The sequence below is a fragment of the Spermophilus citellus genome (genome assembly GCF_964194105.1).
Source record: "Spermophilus citellus genome assembly, chromosome: 13".
NCBI lineage: Eukaryota > Metazoa > Chordata > Mammalia > Rodentia > Sciuridae > Spermophilus > Spermophilus citellus.
Window position 1 is genome coordinate 2902751 of NC_138193.1, and position 20235 is coordinate 2922985.

Sequence of the window (20235 nt, forward strand, 5' to 3'; positions counted from 1 at the left end):
TAATGCCCTATTAGTAATTGTTGTATTCTGGGATAGCTTTTTTATTTCTATATAGAGTATATATTTTTGCCATGTCTTGGATGTTTTAGCCATTATTTCTCAAGAGTTTTGTTTGTTTGGTTGGGTTTTTTTTGGTGGTGCTGGGGATTAAATCCAGGGCCTTGTGCATGCGAGGCAAGCACTACCTACTGAACTGTATCCCCAGCTTGATCTTGTTTTTACATGTTTTAGAAAAATACACATACTTAGTTACTTTTAAGTTGATTGTAGTCGAATTCCAGTCTTGAATATTTTCAATTGTTTCTTTTATTTATTTATTTATTTTACCTGGGTACCAGGGATTGAACTCAGGGGCACTAGACCATTGAGCCACATCCACAGCCCTATTTTGTATTTTATTTAGAGACAGGGTCTCACTGAGTTGCTTTAGTGCCTCACTTTTGCTGAGGCTGGCTTTGAACTTGTGATCCTCCTGCCTCAGTCTCCTGAGCCACTGGATTAAAGGAAAATGCCACCACGCCCAGCTCATTTTTTCAAATAACAAATTCATTTACTTTCAGTTCATTAGTTTGATTGCAGTATTTAAAATAGATGTTTTCTGAGCATGAACAAATACACTAAGATTGTACTAATTTTTAACAGCATTCAACTATGACATCAACATTGAGAAGATTGGGTGAAGATATATTTAAAGGAGTAGTAATTAAAGGAATTCAGGATACTTCTTTAGAACATTCTGTGGAAAATAAACCAAAAACAGCTGCTTTCTTTAAGAACTCCAATTTACCATTGAGATTTTTGTCAACCTTAATTGTTCTCAAAACAGTCACTCAAGGTAAGCTTTCAGGCATGCTTACAGAGTAATTTTTAGTAAACAGGAGAGATAACCATATAATAAAGTAATTGTTTTATAATCAAATATGTTCTAAATTTTCAGAATGAGATTTTGGGTTATTTTATAATGGTGGCACATTATTTTAAAATCAACTTTTATTTGCTGAATTTGAGAAAATCAAGTCTTTGTTGGATTGTTGCCTCCTCCCAGAAGTCTTGGTTGATTCTCTTGGGTCATGTTCTAATAGCACCCTTTGCTTACAACTCTTGTTACATTTGCCACATAAATTGGAATAAACTAAATTGTTAGTTTATTATTTTCTGCTAGACCACCAAGTTGACAGACTATAGCTCATAGAGCATCTGTTTTGTAAATAAATTTTCTCTCACAGCCGTGCTTGTTTGTAATGTCTTGTCTCTGACTCTCTTTGCCCTTCAAACAGCAGAGCTGAATACTTGGCAACATAGACTGTGTAGCTTCTGAAGTTTATGAAATTATTACCTGGCCCTGTATCACAAATGCTTATCACAACTGCACTAGTTTGTAAGCTTGCTGAGGATGAAGACTTGTTTATCCCACTGTACCTAGCAGTAATATATAAGAATGAAATAAATGGTATATAAAGAAATAAATCAATTAAAAATAATGTTTCATGCGCAAGGCCTGGACTCAATCCTCAGCATTGCAAAGGAAAGAAGAAATGAAGAGAGGAGTGGGAGGGGGAAGAAGAGAGAGAAAGAAAAAAAATGCTTCAACCAAAATTGACCATAATTTTTCCCTTCCATACTAGGTATTGAATCAGGGATGTTCTACCACTGAACCACATCCCCTCCCCTTTTTATTTATTATTTTGAGACAGTGTCTGACAGAATTGCCAACCTGGCCGCAAACTTGTGATCTTCCTGCCTCAGCCTCCTCAGTTGCTGGGATTATAGGTGTGCAGCTTAATTATATATAATGTCAACTTAATTGATATATTTTAAATTATTACCTGTAACCAGTTATCATTCTGGATCATTAAATATGAGAACTTTTGTGAGTGAGTCATGCCAGTGTAGTCAAGCAATAAATATATCAGTTTTATATCTATTGTGTTTGTGAAATGATATGACTCAGAATGGTGGTTTCTTTAAATGGGTAGTGAAGTGTGTTCTCTGAAGTATGTTCTGTATGGTATGAAATAGTTACAGAACTAATGGAAATGGTATAGAACTTCTTCTAATGCTATAGAACTAATGAAAAAACAAAAAGTTATAATTCTACCTTCTTAGTTATGGTTCTCAAAATTATAATAGACTGGTAAGTGTTTGAAAGGTCATTTATGAGCCAGACATGGTGGCACATGCCTGTTAATCCCAATGACTCAGGAGGCTGAGGCAAGGGGATCACAAATTTGAGCCTCAGCAACTTAGCAAAACCTGTCTCAAAACTAAAAAGGTCATTGGGGTATAGCTCAGTGGTAAAGTGCCCCTGGGTTCAATCTCTAGTATCAAAAAAAATAAAAGAAAGGCACAATCAGCCCAAAGTAAAGTTTACTGCAGTCCTATCTCAAGAACTTATGTGTTTACACACATGTATGGATGAATAAAGTTTTATCAGACCATAGCCACATATTCATCAGATCCAATAAGGTTGATATCAGAAATTCAGTGCCACATTAGTATAAGGAAATATTTTAACCATTTAATTAAGAAAAAAATTCAAAATCATATATCAACATAGCTTGATAGAATGTCATGTTTATCTTTGATAAACTATGAAAAGGCAAAAAAATACAATAAGGAATATTTATTTAAAATGGGGAAATAAAACAGGAGAGAATTATGTGCTCCTAGTCACCATATTCGTTCAGCACATTATTGGACATGCTGATCATCTAAAAACCCATGAAGTATGACTGCTGGAAAAGAGTAAATTATTAATTCAAGGATGCTCTTGTATAAAACCTAAAACAACCTATGAAAGAGCCAATAAAAGAGAAGAGATATAGCTAAAATGCCATCAAAGGAGATAAACACTTTAATTAAAAAGCTAATGGGCTGGAGTTGTGGCTCAGTAGTAGAGCACTTGCCTGGCATCTGTGAGGCCCTGGGTTCCATCCTCAGCCCCACATATAAATAAATAAAAGATCCATTGACAATTAAAATGTATTAAAAAAAGGCTAGTAAGCTTATCTGATTGGATGTCCAAGTAACTTTCAGAGCAAAGACTATTATTGGAGGTAAGGGTTATCATATCATGATTAAGTGGTCATATCATCAAGAGGACATCATAATTCTTTATGTACCAATAACATGAAGCAAAAACTGATAGAACAGAAAGAACAAACAGTTATTCTAAAATTTTGAGAAAAGGTCTACTAAGTTGCCCAGGCTGGCTTTGAATGTACAGTCCTCCACACTGGGATTAAAGGCATGTGCCTCCATGCCCAGCAATATTAAATTCTAGCTTAATAGTAGCTATCTATTATCAACAGACATCATTATTGTTTATATTGTTTAAAGATTTGATTTTACTTGAGGTCAGAATTAAGGTATCACATTAGCTGTCTATTGCTATATAAACAAGCAAACACTTATGGGGCTTACAACATTTTATTTATTAGCTCACAATTTTTAAGATTGATAATTTGGGCTGGACTCAGCTGACTAGTTTTTCTGGGCTGTGCTCCCTGTACTTGGTTGGCCTTTATTTTCACTATGTCAGAAAAGTTCCTAGCTGAAAAGTGAGAGATGCAAGTAGGATCCTGAGCACATGGTGTCATTTCTTCTGCACCTTATTAAGAGCATAGAGTTAGCCTAGGCTCAGAGCTGGGCAGTGGAGTTCATCTTTAGATGGCAATTATGGCAAAGAGTTTCTAATTACTTTTTTAAGCTGCCATTTAGACTAAATAAAGGAAAACCTTATCTTATACTGATTAAGATCAACAGATTAACTTTTGGTAAAGAATATAAAGGTAACATTTGAGTGACAGTACCTTGTTAAAAAACTCAAAAATATAGAATATATAGGAAGATAAATGTTTTGATATAATTAGTTATAATTAATATTTTAAAATATTCTTTTGGAAGTAGGTGGTCTTAGTTTTAGAAAAACCCTCACTACTAGAGAAATTCAAATGAGAACATAATTTACCTCTAAGGTCATTCTAGAAAAAATGGTCAAGTACTATTTTTCTACTCTTAAAGAACAATTTCTTGGGGCTGAGGTTGTGGCTCAGAGGTAGAGCGCTTGCCAGCAAACATGAGGCACTGGGTTTGATCCTCGGCACCATGTAAAAATAAAATAAAGATATGAAAAAAAAACAATTTCTTAGGCTTATAAATTTTAAGAAAAATTTCATATAGCATTCGGCCTATTTAATATTGCAGATGATATATTAATTAATAAGTGAAGCAGTTTTTATTAAATGCAGTAGGTGGTGCTGTGCTAAAACTTTTGTTCCTTGTAAAGTTTATAATTCATGTATACTTTGCTTTTGTAATTGATATATATATTTATGTGTATATATTCTAAATAAGGTAAATCTAAACAATCTAGCAAATCTATTATACTTTTGTTTACAGTGATTATTTTTTAGCTACAGAATCAAGTATAGTAATGTTAATGTTCCTTGAACTAAATTCTACCAAAAAGAAAAAAGGAGTACACTATACGTAGATCCAGAGGCATAGGTCTTGATTTCTCCAAAATTTTAATATATATTTAAATTTCATACAAGTTACTTTAACTTCTCATTCTTAATAACTATGGTTTTAGTTGTTTCCTTAATATTTATGTGAACTGAAGAAAATGCAACACAAGACCAAGAAGATAATAAATGTCATTTAGTGATTCTGTCATACTTTCAGAGTATTTCAAGTCATTCTGTACTTTCTCCTTAGAGTAGAACTCTCAACAGAAAAAAATAACTCAGTATTATTAATATGAACTGCATGAACTTTTTTTTCATTCCTTTTAATAGAGTTTTGAAAGGAGAATTTTAGAAAACTGTTGTTAAGACTAATGACTTGGGACTGGGGCTGGGGCTGTAGCTCAGTGGTAGTGCACCCACCTCATACGTTTGAGGCACTGGGTTTCGTCCTCAGCACCACATAAAAATAAATAAAGATATTAAAAAAGAAAAAGAGTAATGACTTGGGTTTGTTTGGCATATTAAAGTATAATGATACAAGTATCTAATACTTTATTTGCATTGATTCTAGTTAAATTAGTGCTTCTCAATCCTCACTTTAGAAGCTTCCCAGTTACCTGTGGAACATCTTTGAGAGAATTCTGATCTTTAAGGGAATCTGATCTGACAAATGCCATTATAATGCTGGCCTTGGTAAAATCTTGCTGTCATTCTTATTTCCAGATGTATCAAGAAAAGTAATATACCAGGGCATATCCAGATTTCTGAAGTTGTCTTTCAATAGTCTAATATCCAGTTTTTAGCCAGAGACAGAAATCCTTTAAAATCCATTCAGCAAGTTTGAATAAGTCACATTTTGAAATAGCCATGCAGAAAGAAGTAAAGATAGAAATCGTAATGCTGTTGGGCTGCAGTTGTGGCGTGAGTGTTAGAGCACTCACCTGGCATGTGTGAGGCATTAGGTTTGACCCTCAGCACCACATAAAAATGAAGACGTTGTGTCCACCTAAAACTAAAAAACAAATATTAAAAAAAAGAAACAGTGATATTGTTTAAAATTTTTGGAAGCATATAATGGTTACAATCAAATATGGAAAGTAAATACTACTTATGATATTTAATATTAATCATACTTCTGTTCTTGATACAAGAAAGAAATAGGCCTTATTTGTTGTTTAAATACTAAAATATGAAAATTCTGAAGGAAATTTACCCTATCATAATGTAATGCCTGTTCTCTCCCTTTCCCATTAAAGTTCTAACAAATTAGGGGAAATTAATCTAAATTTAGCCTGTGATCCCTTGTCATTTAGTTTTTGTTCCTCTTTTGTTAACGTGATGATGCTCTCTTTTTCCCTTTCTGATTACCAACTTGACCACTAATATGCAGATGATTTCACAATGTTTTTCAGCTGATTACCTGGCTCAGGCATTTGATTCTCTCTGTTTGGATTTGAAGACAGATGAAGGGAAAATGTTGTTTTTGGAATATCAAGCAGTTCCAGTAATATTAGGTCATTTGAGAATATCCAGTAAAGGACTTCTATCCAATGTCATTGATAGTTTGCTTCAGATGACAGTGGAATCTAGTAAGTCTTTAAATTTTATAAATGTAAAAAAGGATCAAAGTGGAATGTTTTTCTGCCTCTTCTAGTCTGAGTATGCAACTTTGCATATCAGACACTACTGTATTTTATAATTTAAATTCTTAAAAATAATTTGACAGTTGTGTAATTGAGTCAGCAATATCATTAAGAGTTAAAAACCTAACCCTTTCTGCAGATGTTCATTAATAGCACAATTTCCAGTAGACATTAGATATATGGGTATACTGCAAATGATACATATTTGAGCCTCTTTTGTCTATTCTCTTTTGTACTGTTGTTCTGACATACCCAGTCATATACTTCTTGTTGACTCAGGGGGAGTGAGATCATCAAATATATATTTAGCTAAAGTGAGAATAATGACAGAGATATGTACCTATTGTTCCATGTTCTTCTTTACTGTTTTGTTGGAAGAATTAAGGGCAGGGCAGCAACACTTCAGCTGTGTTTGTGGCTTATCTGTTTAACTCATATTTGTGTTACTTTGTGGGATTTTTTTCTCTGTGGCTTTTATATTTAATAGGAATGCTGAATATATATGATTTCATTGTTATTGCTCTTTGAGTCTCATGTAACCTCTTGACGTATGACAAGTAGCCATTTTGCTTAAATAATTCTTTTTCGTTTGTATTGTTCTATTCCATTTACAACACTTCTAAAAATAAATGTTCATGCCTCCCAGAGATGAATCTCAAATTAGAAAGTCATTGCCTCTTCTGGTACTTAGTGACCTATGAATTTGGTGCTGCTGTGGGCAGCTCCCTAGTTATTGGGTACAAAGCATGAATATGATTCTAACTAGGTGCATTTGGTATATGGCTTCACGTTTTCAATTCATTTCTATATGTAGTCCTGCTTTTCTTTGTAGGAGGCCTGGTAGAAAAACTGAAATTAGATAACTTCTTCAGGGAATCCACAGCTAGACAGAGGTCAATTGCGATGTAAAACTGAGTCTTTGACTCTAGACATGAGGCTTATTCTACCATAGCAGTGTAATTAGGTTTTCATGGTTTATTTTTTTCTCTTCCAAAATACCATTGGTTTTCTTATGTATTTTATCAATATTAATAGCCATTTGTAATTGTTCAGATATTAGATTTATATTCAGGATCTGATCACTTGGATGAGTAATCTTGGGGCTTAGTATCTCAGGTTACTAATGTAATGAGTAGAACAAAAAGTTTAAAGATTACTAGGCTTACTTGTGTAAGTGACTAGACTTATAACTGTTTTTCAGACATTTTTTATTTTAATGAGGAAAATTCTACCAGACTCAAATGTTTACTTTTCAGAAACAAATCTTTCCGAATATATCTAACAGATTAAATCTTTCTCTTTGTTGTCAAAGGAAAATTAAATATAATTTTATGAAATAGTTGACCTACTTAGTGAAATGACTTTGTGGCATCACACATTTGGAGAAATTATACTAGGTTAGTCAACAGGTGTTCAGTCTTTTTTATTTATTTGCCTTTGTTCAGGTTACTCTGAAATCCAGTTTTTACTCAAGTTGAGTAAACAAACCAATTTCTGCTGCTGATTTCTGTGAAATTTTATTTTAGTGACAAAGCTTTAGAAGATCAGAAATGGCAAATCTTTGATATGTGACTGAAGCATACTCATTTGCTTTATGTAGTCCCCATTTTAAATGGAAATATAGTACCTAGTATTAGTCACTTAAAGGAATAAATCAAAGTGAAATAAATATTTCTTTGGCTGTTGTTATTTTTAATTTGTTTTGTCTAGGTTTGAGATTGGAAACTCACTTCACTTTGTATAAATTTTACGGACCATTTTATTTACGATCATAGAGAAAGAAAAGATGTGGGAAAAGGAATCTTAGTAGAATTTGTTTGCAGATGGTTGATCTTGTCTAACTAGTGGGCATTGGGTATCAACTGTGAGTGGTGTGTCATGTTTCAATGGGTTGTGTTTGCAGTGCTCCACCCCTGCCCCACCAGGAAGAGGTATCAGTGACTGGAGCTTCAGTAAGTCAGTACAGAAACTGAAGGTTTTTGGAAACTTGTGGAGTAATTTGATAGTAATTTTTCTCTATTAAATCCAATAATAATTAAACATTTTCTATGCCATTTTTGAATTTTCATTTTTCTAGTATTTTTGAATGGCATTTTGTGTAAATGAGATATCTATGTTGAATTGGAAATGTAAAAAAAACAGATCTTTCATCAGACGAGAAGCAGTGGGCTTTTTTGTTGTTGATGAAGGACCTTTATTTTATTTATTTATATGCAGTGCTGACAATTGAACCCAGTTCCTCACACATGCAAGCACTCCACCCTAGCTCAGCAGTAGGCTTTGAGTTAATCTTATTAATGGTTCTTCAGAGCGATTTTTTTTCTTTTCACCTCTTGTGTCCTTTTCCCAGATACATCAGTTCAGTTATGAGAAATGTTATAGGTGCATAGTTGTTGCTTTTTGAAAGCTGCTAAAAAAAAAAAATTATACCTTGATTTTCCTAGTCATGTATATTATGAGCACTTTTGTTTTTTAAAAGTTGAGGGCTTCTGATTTTGTCTGCTTTTAGCTTGACTGTATATCATGTAATAATTTTGTGGTGTTGCTTTTGGAAAATGACTTTGTGGTTTCTTTTTCTTGTCAGTGTTTGAAAACTATTATATACTTTTCTAGGGTTAGCTGTATATGAATTTGAGTCATTTTGTTACTAAGAACACTCACCTTTTCTTGTGGGTCTTAGTTCAAACAAAGGGATTTAAGCAGTATTTAGTGTATTCTCTGTTGTGGCCTAGAAATTGCCTTGTCCTAGGTAACTGCTGCTCTTAAACAGCAGTGACATATTTGAACATATTTCACAGCTTTTTTTAAAAGTAAAGTTCATTTTTACTATAAAAATAATAGAAGCTTGGAAAACTGCAAATATGCAAAAAAAAAGTCTTGGTGGGGATTAGAGAAATGTGGGTCAACAGATAGAAAATTTCAGTTCATTTCTGTTGTATAATGTGGTAAATACAGTAATGACAATGTACTTGAAAATTGGTAAGAGGGTAAATTTTAACTGCTCTCACCACATTTCCCAAAAAAATATACGTGAGGTATATGTTAGTAAGCTTGATTTATGCAGTCTGGGGATGTAACTCAATGGTAAGAGTACCTGTCTATCTTGTGTGAGGTCTATACCCAGCACCAGAGAGGGGTCCTTGATTTAGCCATTCCATAATGTATACATAAGATATCATTACCAAACAGTGTACTGACTTGCTAACTGCATGCACTTTTAAAAATTATATGACCCTTTCAGAAATGTTGGCAGACTTAGAGATTTCAGAGATCGACTTTTAAATTAAGTTGCCCACTAGCAGTGTTTTATCAGATACTGTATTAGTGTAATGTTGGTACAGCGAGCCTTAGTACCACCTTTTCCTTACTATTGAAAGTGAACTATGGGGCTGGGGTTGTGGCTCAGTGGTAGAGCTCTTGCCTAGCATGAGTGAGGTACTGAGTTCTATCCTCAGCATCACGTAAAAATAAATAAAGATATTGTGTCTGTTTATAACTAAAGATATATTTTAAAAAACGTGAACTATAGCTGAGATTGATTATTTCTTCAGGGAATTGTTCTCAAATTGAAAATGTAAACACCCTCAGTCAAGCTTTAATCTAATACTGTGACTCAAGAAAAGCATTGAAAAAATTGTTTCAAGAGGCTCCACAAATCGTTGCAGCAGAGACTGTGGGTTGCCTCCCCATTGCGATTCTCACCTCCTGTCACACCTGCCTCTTTCCTAGATGCTACAACACCTAAAATCTTTCATCCCCAGCCTTCCTTGCTTGACAGAGTTGTAGCCAATAAGTTAGAAGTATCTTTCTGGGAAACGTTTTGCTTTTTTATAAAAGGGATAAGCTGGGTACAGTGGCCTGTGCCTGGGAGGCAGAGGCAGGAGGATCACTTGAGCTCAGGTGTTCACGGCTAACTTGGGCAACATAGTGAGACCTTGTCTCTTAAAAAAAAATAAGTGGGGGCAGGTATGATTGGTCCATGTTGTTGTGATTGGCACATGTTCCTGTACTCCCCCTTATTTATTTATGTATTTATTGCCTTCATTGTCTGGAGCATTTGACCATGAGGATAAAAGCAAGGATGTTGGGACAGAAACTAAGACTCTAGAATTTCTAACAGCATTGTGTTACACTTGAACCAGTTCTAAGAAGTACCTATCTCCAATGATAGAAAAATATTTGATGAAGCCACTATAAGTTGAATATTCTATTACATTCCCAATTGAACCAAAATAGACTTTATTTCATACTTGGAATGAGTTTTATTTTACTAACTAAAAATTTTGTCTTTCCTTAAAGAAAAATCCTTTTTTCTGCTTTTTCTTTTCTTTTCCTTGTAACTTTGTGTTTATTATTTTTTAATTTTATTTATTTTTTTGTGGTACTGGGGATTAAACCCAGAGGCACTCTACCACTGAGATACATCCCCAGCCCTTTTTATTTTTAATTTTAAGACAGGGTCTCATTAAGTTGCCCTGCTGGACTCAAACTTGCGATCCTCCTGTCTCAGCCTCCCACGTTGCTGGGTACTCATTTTAAAATTCAAGCAAAGGTGGGTGTTAGCATAATGGCTGACTAGAATAAGAGTCTTTTGTTTCTCCACAGAAACATCAAATAAATAACTACTAACTAACTAAAGTTAATTTCTAAGGAACATTTCAGTCAAATAGCCAAAAGTCAAAATGAGAGTCTTGAAAGCAGAAGTAAAATGTGGTGGACATGTGCACAAAAACAATGGAGTATTACTCAACTTTTAAAAAGGAATGAAATTCTGATATATTCTACAAAATGAATAAGCCTTGAATATATCACACTAAGTGAAATAAGCCAGATAAATCTTGTATGATCCAGCTTATGTATTCAAAGAGGCAGAAATTAGGATGGTAGTTGCCAGTGGGGTTGGGGTATGGTGGAAAGGGGAAATGAGGAGTTATTTTTCTACTGAGTATACTTTCAGTTTGAAAAAATGAAAAAGTTTTAGAGATGGATAGTGGTGATAGTTGTTCAACAGTGTGAATGTTTTTAATGCTACTGAACTGTACATTTTAAAATGGTTAATGGCTACCCTCAACACATGTATGAAGACAAATGGTGTGAATATACTTTATATACAACCAGAGATGTGAAAAATTGTGCTCTGTATGTGTAATATGAATTATAATGCATTCTGCTGTCACATATAACAAATTAGAATAAAAATTTTTAAAAATGGTTAATGGCAAATTTTGTCTTAGGCATGTTTGACTACAATTTAAAAATTGAAAACATAGGCCAGTATCCCTATTAGAACTGTTAAAGGAATTTAGTAAATTTATGGGCTATAAAATCAACTTAGAAAAAAATCATTAGCATTTCTATACACTATCAGTAGTTCATCTGAAAAAGAAATTAAGAAAGCAAATTCCATTTACAATGGCATAAAAATAAATAAATTCCATTAGAGTAAGTTTAACCAAAGAGATGAAAGATGTTATACTGAAAACTATAAAATATTTATGAAAGAAATTGCTAGCCCAAATAAATGGATATTTTGTGTTCATGGTTTAGAAGAATTAATATTGTTAAAATATCCGTGCTATCCAAAACAGTCTACAAATTCAGTGCAATCCCTGTTAAAATTTCATTGTCATTCCTTACAGAAATAGAAAAAGCATTCTTAAAATAATGGAAACTGGGTATGGTGGCTCATGCCTATAATCCCAGCAGCTTGAGACACTGAGGCAGAATAAAACCCATTCCAAGTATGAAATAAAGCAGGAGGAGCCAGTTCAAAGCCATCTAGCAAGACCCTGACTCTGATCGTCATCTGGGGGCTGGGGAGTAGCTCAGTTAGTAGAGTGCTTGCCTTGCAGACACAAAGCCCTGGAAGTTTCATCATCTCTTCCTCCCATCTCCCCTCTTCTCCCTTCCTTCCCCCCTCCTCATTAATCAAATGAATCATTTCAGTGTTCGAAGCTGGATGGATTTCTGGGAGGTAGGACCCATTTGGAGGAGATGGGTCACTGGGTGTGCCCTGGAAGAGTTGATCTTCTCTGTGGCCCTTGGCTTTCTCCTGGTCTCTCTGCTTCCTGGCTACCAGGAGCTGAGCAGTCTTCCTCCTCCGTGCCCTTCCATCATAATGTCCTGCCCTCCATAGACTCAAACCTCTGAAACTCTGAGCCAAAATAAATCTTTTTAAAGTTTTGCTTGTCAGACATTGACAAGCAACAAAAAGCTAACACATGGTATATATACATTCAGCCTTCAAAAACCAGGAAATTCTGCCATTTATGACAATATGGATGAACCTAGAAGATATTACATTAAGTGTAGTAAGCCTGGAACAGAGACAAATACCTGATAATCTCACTTACACGAGGAATCTAAAAAAGTTAATTATTGATTCATAGTAGATGGTAAAATGGTGACTTCTAGAGGTTGGGGACAGGGAGAATGAGTAGATAGGAAAAACGTAAAGAGTGTTAACTTCTGATGATGAATTGCACAGCATGGTGACTATAGTTAGTAATGTTTTGTATATTTCCAAATATATTTCTCTTTTAGAGAGAATTTTAATATTCTCACTCTAAAGAAATTATAAATATTTGAGGTCAAGGATATATGTGAAATAGCCTGATTTGATCATTCTACACTATATCACATCATGTTTCATAAATATGCACAATTACCATTTGCTAATTAAAACTAATTAAATTAAAATTGAATATAAACTGAACTAAAAAATTGAAACAAAAGTAGAAGTCATAAGTTTTTTTTAAAAAATATCACCACAAACCTCATTATTTAGAAATAACCATAATTAACACTAGGTGAACATTATTTCATGCCTTTATTTTATTTACTTTTTTATGTGATGCTAAGGATTGAACTCAGTGCCTCATACATGCTAGGCAAGTGCTCTGCCGCGAGCTATGTCCCCAGTCCCCCTGAAATTCTTCTAAACTTAAAAAGTATTAATTAATTTGGATATTGTAGTACTGGAAAAGAATATTAAAATTACAGTGTTTCAATCTTAAAATCTAACTCATGTAAGAATCCCAGAACTTCTTTTCCCCTCTTTTAAAGCTTTCATGTGTGTCTCACACAGCTTTAAAAAACAGATGGCAACTCAAGCCACTGAACCTCTTTTACTTGTGAAAGCTTCACTTTTAAAATTGCTGATATATTCAGATATTTGGATGATCATGGCTTTTTTTCATTGCGGAGGTCATATAAGAAGTTCACTTTTATATGATAATGCTTAGGATTTTATTTGGTGTTTTTCGAAACAATCTTTAAATGGGTGTTTTGTTTGTACCAAGACCTGATTTACATATAAAATAAAATATATTTTCATGCTTTTCTAGTATACAAATGAACATAACTTCGTGTGCTTTTTATTTAGATTGAAAACATTGATATTGTTATAACAGTGAAATTGTGGGTTGTAGGTGTGTTAGGTATGTTAAGAACCCTCAGTGGTCTTTCTTATCATGACTTATAATTTTTCTTTACTTATTGATTTTGTTGTTTTTTCTTTTTCTTTCTTTTTTTTTAATATATCTCCAACAGATTTATTTTTTAACGGAATAAATTGAGAAAAAAAAACATGGGGCACAAAAGTATAGAATAAAAAATAATACAGATGTAAGCTGTTTTGCTAATTGTTTTATAACCACAACAAACTAGTACAGAGAATGCCCTGTACAAAACAAAGATCAAGCTGTTCCCTTAGCAAGGCTAAAGATTTCAGTCTCTGATATTTGGCATTTAGGCTGCAGTCCTTATTTTTGGATGGATCACTGGGTGTGTAGCACAGTCCATGCTTTTTTAACCAGATTTGAACAGAAGAATGGCCACTTGGCCCAGGTAGAAGTAGATGAGGTGTTTGGTTTCACGTGTCACATAACTCTTGAAATTTCTTCCCACAATGCAGTTCCAAGTGGGGTGGTACTTCTTGTCAAACTTCTTCCTGACATGGGCCTCAATATCCTATGTCATATTTCTCCAACGCCTGAGTAGCAGCACACTCCACCGAATCCAGTTGCATCTCTTCCAGCATGTCCACATTTTTATCACCATCTTTTAGCTGGACGATTGCAACAGTCTCCTGAAGAGAGGTGCTGGCACAGCTCAAGCCCAGAGGGAGTTGCTATCAGTACCGAAGCTGTGGGATGTCTAAGCAGCCCCACACCAGCTCTTGGTTTTGGTTTCCTGTCATAATGTATGACTTTTCTTCACTTATTGATTTCAGTTCTTTCAGCCATATGGAAAACTGTGAACTTTCTTGTGTACAGTTCACATGAATCATGTCTCGGGATCCGAAATAAGATGAATAACTCCAGATTTCAGTCAATGTTTGTAATTCTCTTTGTAGATTGTATACTTATCTATGAACCTAAATTTTCAGTCTTTAAGAAGAATCTGTGTATCTGAGATTGAGATACTCTCACACAAAACATACAATGTGTGTGAATCAGTGAATTATATTTAGACCATACTTTGGTTAGACAACTGTTATGAAGGTAATGAGCTTTGTTACTATACTTGAACTGCGTGTTTATGTACAAAGGACCATAATCATTGTCTCTTAATGCTCCACTGCTAGGATATACCACCCTTCATTTTCTGTTAGCAAAACATTCCTAGGATTTTATTTGTTAATTTGGATTTTGTTGCTCTCATGGTTTATTTTAATAGTATACTATCAAGGCACTGATGTGTAAGCTTTTCAAGCTGTGCTTATGGATTAAAAAAGCAAATGAATGCAAAGCTGTGTTTTTATATCTTTAATGTCAAATAACTTTATCTGTATTTGGAATAAGGCCTGTCTTCATTTGGGGAGCCTCTGAATTTTATAGAGACTTTTTATAAAAGACAAGCTATTTGAAAGGCCACAAGTTAACATTTTTGTATATAGTTTCCCTAACAACTAGTGACACCAACTTAACTTAAAAATCAATTTTATACATTATTCTGTAATAAACTCAAATAATAGGGCTTTTATTTTATTTATTTTACTTGTTTATTTATTTATTTATTTTTGGTACTAGGGATTGAACTCAGGGGTGTTGAACCACTAAGCCACATCCACAGACCTATTTTTGCATTTTTATTTAGAGATAGGGTCTCACTGAGTTGCTAAGTGCCTCACCATTGCTGAGGCTGGCTTTGAACTCTGTCCTCCTAATTCAGCCTCCTAGTCAATGGGATTACAGGCATGTGCCACTATGCCCAGCTCTAACAAGGCTTTTTAAACTATAGTTTATATGTATAAGCCTTTGCATACATCTCTATCAGACATTCTTAGAGATGAGAGTTCTGAATCAAAGAATATACACACGAGATAACAGATTTGCCTAATTCCTATTTTTTTCTGAGATTGAATATTTTTCTATTGTTTATTATAAATTGGTTGTTTGTGCCCTTTGCTCCTTACTAAAAGTACTAGGTACAGCATTTCTAACTGATTTAAGAGGTCTTTCATAGTTCCGGTATCAGTCTTGTGGCAATTGTAGTATAAAGGGATCCCCTCTCCCTTCTAAGCTCAGCATTTCCCTTTTGTTTTCTAGGACTTTGACTTTTAATTTTTTCAATTCAACTGTTTTCTTTTAAATACATTTAAAATTTTATTTTGACCTGTTTTTCAGTCCTTTCTTCTATGAATCTTGCCCTCTTTTGCTTTTATACTTAAAAAGTTCTTTCCTATCCAGTGATTATATATATATTCTCATTAATACTCAAGTTTCTTAAATTTATTTGCCACTTCCACAAAACTTCCTATTACCAATTATCTAAACTAAGTATGGAATTTCTGCTGAACTTTGCCTAATGTAGAAGTTTGACGTTAGGGAAATAATTTTCTCTTTCTTTTGTGACATTCAGCAAAGGGCCAATGGGTGTTTTAATTTTTTCAAATGATAATTTTGTCCCATAGCTTAAGTATAAAAGAATGAAAATCCAAGATAATATTTATGAGCAAGTTGCGTGGCTCTGTTTTTTGTTTTTTTTTTTTAATTGCCTTTTTAGCTACTTCCTAACAGTAAAGCACTGGTGATTTGTTTTTCAGAATCCTTGCAGCCTTTCCTGGAAGCCTGTAGCAATACTTTATTTTTTCGTACTTGTTCTGTGTTGCTTCGAACCCCTAAGCTTGATCTTCAAATCCTAGAAAAGCTCAGTATTATTCTACAGAAACTTTCTAAAATCAAGTAAGAATTTCTTTAATATTTTTATTGAAAGATATCTCATCATGATCATTAGGCCTTTCTGGATATTATACCATTTCAACTTTGATTATTATATCAAAATTTCTGATCCACAGGTATATTGAAAATAAAGATTCATGAATATTAATATGTATCTAAGACCGTGAATTTAATGATAAACCAGAAAATTAGAGTATTAATCTTAGAACATCTAGTTGTTTCTGAGTTCAGTTCAGCTAAGCAAACTTTAAATACCACACACAGTGTATGAAACTAAAAGCAGTTTTTAGCAACCAAATGGTAATATCAGAATAAATAATTGCACACTGGTATTCTATAATACCACAGGTAAAAATAAAGAGATCATAAAATGTATTTTATAATTTATTATTAATGCAGGGAATGAGAATGAAGTCAGCAAAAGATTTTAAATGATTTTAGTAAACTGGATTTATATTAGGAAACTATTAGGGCTTCCTGCTACTGATGATTTGGATTTTATTGTGAAAATCAGAGCTTTGTCTTTGTTCGTTCTTCTTTCCTCTAACTTGAACATTGCTGTGACCAGTTTTTAAATTATAAATAAAGGACATAGATTTTAAACTATTTTTCTTGAATCTGGTATAGTCTAGTGTTTACTTTGAGGCACTTATCTAAACACCCATCTCATCTGTTAATCACACTACAATTTGGATGTTGGCTCACCTTTTCTCTAGGTCTCATCCCCTCATTTATGATATTCATGGTAGAGAACTTGGATATTTTAATCCAGACCTCAGTATACTTAATAGTAAATATAATATAATCTTTAAAATACCTATAGATATAGATATAGTTATATTTGATACCATGCCCATTACACTGTAATAAATCATTAACTGTCACATTAGAACCTTGTTCTCAACTCACCAGATTATTAGTTTTGGTCTGATATCAGAGGAACTTACCAATTTTCTGTCTCCCTTTTTTCACAGACTGTACCATGATTCTCTTAATTTCTTAATATATGGGATTTTTAAAAACTAGCTCACCCTGAATGCAGGGGCACATACCTGTAATCTCAGCAATTTAGGAGGTTGAGGAAGGAGGATCACAAGTTAGAGGCTAGCACTGGCGACATAGTGATACCTTATCTCAAAACAAAAGGGGATAGGGACGTAGCTCAGAGACACAGCATTTGTTTGGGTTCAGTCCCCAGTAACTGCCCCCCAACCTGAAAAAAAAAAAGGTCGTCCCAAAGTTCCAAACATTTTGGGCTCCAAATGTTTTACTCGACATGTTTTATAACTTAGCTTCAATTCACATTTAAAGAAGTAGAACAGAGCCTGAACAAATTTATTGGGAATAGGTGATGTTCAAACAGGGCTTAAAATAAATCTTTAAGACCACAAAGGTAAATCCTTTTGTATTAACTGGATGATAGATAAGATTATTTGAAAATTTCTCTCAAGAAGCAAATATACCTAGACAAGGAAATAAGAAATAAATTATAAGATAGAATGCTGATTGAAAATGAAATTAATTTCATTTACTGTATTAGCAAATTTAACTTACTATGATAGGACTGTAATCACTATTATAAAGAGGGTGGTTGAAAAGTATTCTAGAGCTAAATCCAAAGGTAAACCAACATCCTGCTGCTTTAAAAGCTAGCTTAAGATGATCGAGTATTTTTGCTCTTTTTTTAGCTCTGGGGGAAACAAGATTTCTCATTCTGTAATAGTGAATATAGTATAGTTTTCAGGACTAAAAAATATATTCTTTTTTCTTCTAGTACTTTTTTTTTTTTTTTTTTACTTCAGGCCTATTTCATAAAAACTGTTTTGTCTGTCTTAGCATCTTAATCCTTTAGTCAGCCATTTTCTCCACTATTTTTTTTAAATGTCATTTCCTTGAATTTACACAAAAGCTATCTCTCAAAGTCATTATATAGATTTCCTAAGTATGTGTAATTAAATAATATACTCTTTTTTTTTTTTTACAGGAGTAATAAGAAGCTCTTTGAACTTTTTACAATTCACCTGATGCTTCAAGAAATCCAAAGGACAACACATCCTGAACACGCCTTTCTCTGTATTAACCTAAATTCAACTCTGTTCAATTTGGGTTTAACAAAATGCAACTCCTTGGTCTCCAATACAAGCCATTAGACTGGCTTATTTTTATATAAATATTGTGTTGCTTATTTGTAAAAGTGTAAAAATCACTAAAGTAACTAAAATTCTACCAATAAAGTTACCAGTAGCATCATTTATCATGAAAGATAAGTAGAAATTTTTTCAACTTTTTAAATGAAATCTAAATGAATATGGAATTTTTGGAATATTTCAGTTTATCTAAGGTAGTACTGATATACAAGATGGTATTTGCAGAATTTATGACACTTGGAGTTACTTTTTATATAAGTATTTTAGGAAGATTCTTAAAATTATGTGATTGTTTGGAATAAAATTGGTGCTTATGTGGGAATGGTTCAACCATGTTGTCATTTTGTTTTCTTACTTTAGTAGAATTCCTCCGTTTGGAAGCAAAAGTACATTTCTTCTTCTTTCTTTTTTTCTTTTCTTTCTTTCTTTTCTTTTTTCTTTTTTTTTTTTTTTTTTTTTTTTTTTTTTTTTTTTTTTTTGGTGGTGGTACTAAAGATCTAACCCAGGGCCTCTCACATATTAGGCAAATGCTGTACCACTGAGCTACACCCCCAGCCCTAAATTTTTTATAAAGTATCTAAAGGATACTTTAGAGAAGGAAGTTTATTTTTTTCAAAATAATTTAATTATTACTAAAGTATATATAGTGTAAGACATTTTTAAAAGAACAATAAAAAAATAAAAAATACTGCTAGAAATATCTCTTGGTATAACCCCAAATGATTACAGTGGCCAGAGGTGAGGTCTGGGTGAGGTGGTAATGATGAAACTTGGGTTTTAGGGCAGAACACAGAAAAGCAAGAGAAAAACAAAGTTGTTTTAGAGTCATAAAACCCTACACCGACTGTGTAATCTCATTTTCAGGATCTAGAAGAAATTTTGAGGGAGTTGTTTAGCTTCTTCAAAGAATATAAGAAAATGCGCCACTTGTGAAGCAAAAATAGAAAGCCATGAGGAGCACACACACTGAGCTGAATATGGTGAGGTTAACAGCAACTAACGCCAAAGCCATTGGAAACAAACCAGAACTTGATTGATTCATACTTCAAAGAATAAAGTTAATGTTATGAGAACAAACAGGAAGCTCTCTCAGAATTCTTGAGTATCTAGAGATAGGATCAATAAAATATAAAAGCAAAAACAAAAGCCAATTATCTATAAGGGAAGAAAAACAGGTCAACCTTACAGAATGGCAGAAATTAATAGAGAATTCTGGAAAGGAAAATTTTTAACCAAGAATTTATACATAGTGAAGATTTCTTTCATAGGTGAAGAAAATGGAAAGACATTTTCAAACATGCAAGTGTTCAGAAATTATACCACTTACATACTCTTTTCAAGAAAAGAAATTAACAAATTTAGAGATGAAGGAAAACTGAGTTTATTAAATTAGCTTTATCCCAAAGACTGCAGTGAACACTGAAGCCACTTAACCGTAAACAGAAGCATAAGCAATTAGTTCACTGGCAGATTCTATTGAACATTTAAGGAAGAAGTTCTAACCAGGTATGGAGACACCTATCTGTAATCCCAGTGACTTAGGAGGCTGAGGCAGGAGGATTACAATTTTGAGGTCAGCCTCAGCAATTTAGACCGTGTCTCAAAAATTTAAAAGATGGAGAAGTAGCTCTGTGGTAAAGGACTCCTGGGTTCAATCCCAAGTGCTTTAAAAAATAGAAGAAATTCTGTCAATTTTCTACGATTTCTTTCAGGAGATAGTAAAGGCAATACTTTTTTGACTTGCCCTAAAAATGGCCAGCATCACTCTAATACCATTCAAACTTCTCAATCT

General features: G+C 33.5%; 1 protein-coding gene across 8 annotated transcripts in view; it reads left to right on the forward strand.

The window, feature by feature from the left end:
- Positions 1–18757, forward strand: part of CCDC138 (coiled-coil domain containing 138) — a 60714-nt gene extending 41957 nt beyond the window's left edge. For 5 of the 8 annotated variants that reach the window (XM_081264967.1, XM_081264969.1, XM_081264968.1 and 2 more), the window contains 4 exons: positions 643–835; positions 5882–6058; positions 16161–16299; positions 18281–18757. In XM_081264967.1, the coding sequence (XP_081121093.1) occupies positions 643–835; positions 5882–6058; positions 16161–16299; positions 18281–18446 (675 nt within the window). In that variant the 3' untranslated portion in view covers positions 18447–18757. The remainder of the gene's footprint in view (positions 1–642; positions 836–5881; positions 6059–16160; positions 16300–18280) is intronic. The other 3 variants (XM_081264970.1, XM_081264972.1, XM_081264966.1) reach the window with 3 other exon arrangements.
- Positions 18758–20235: the final 1478 nt, after the last annotated feature.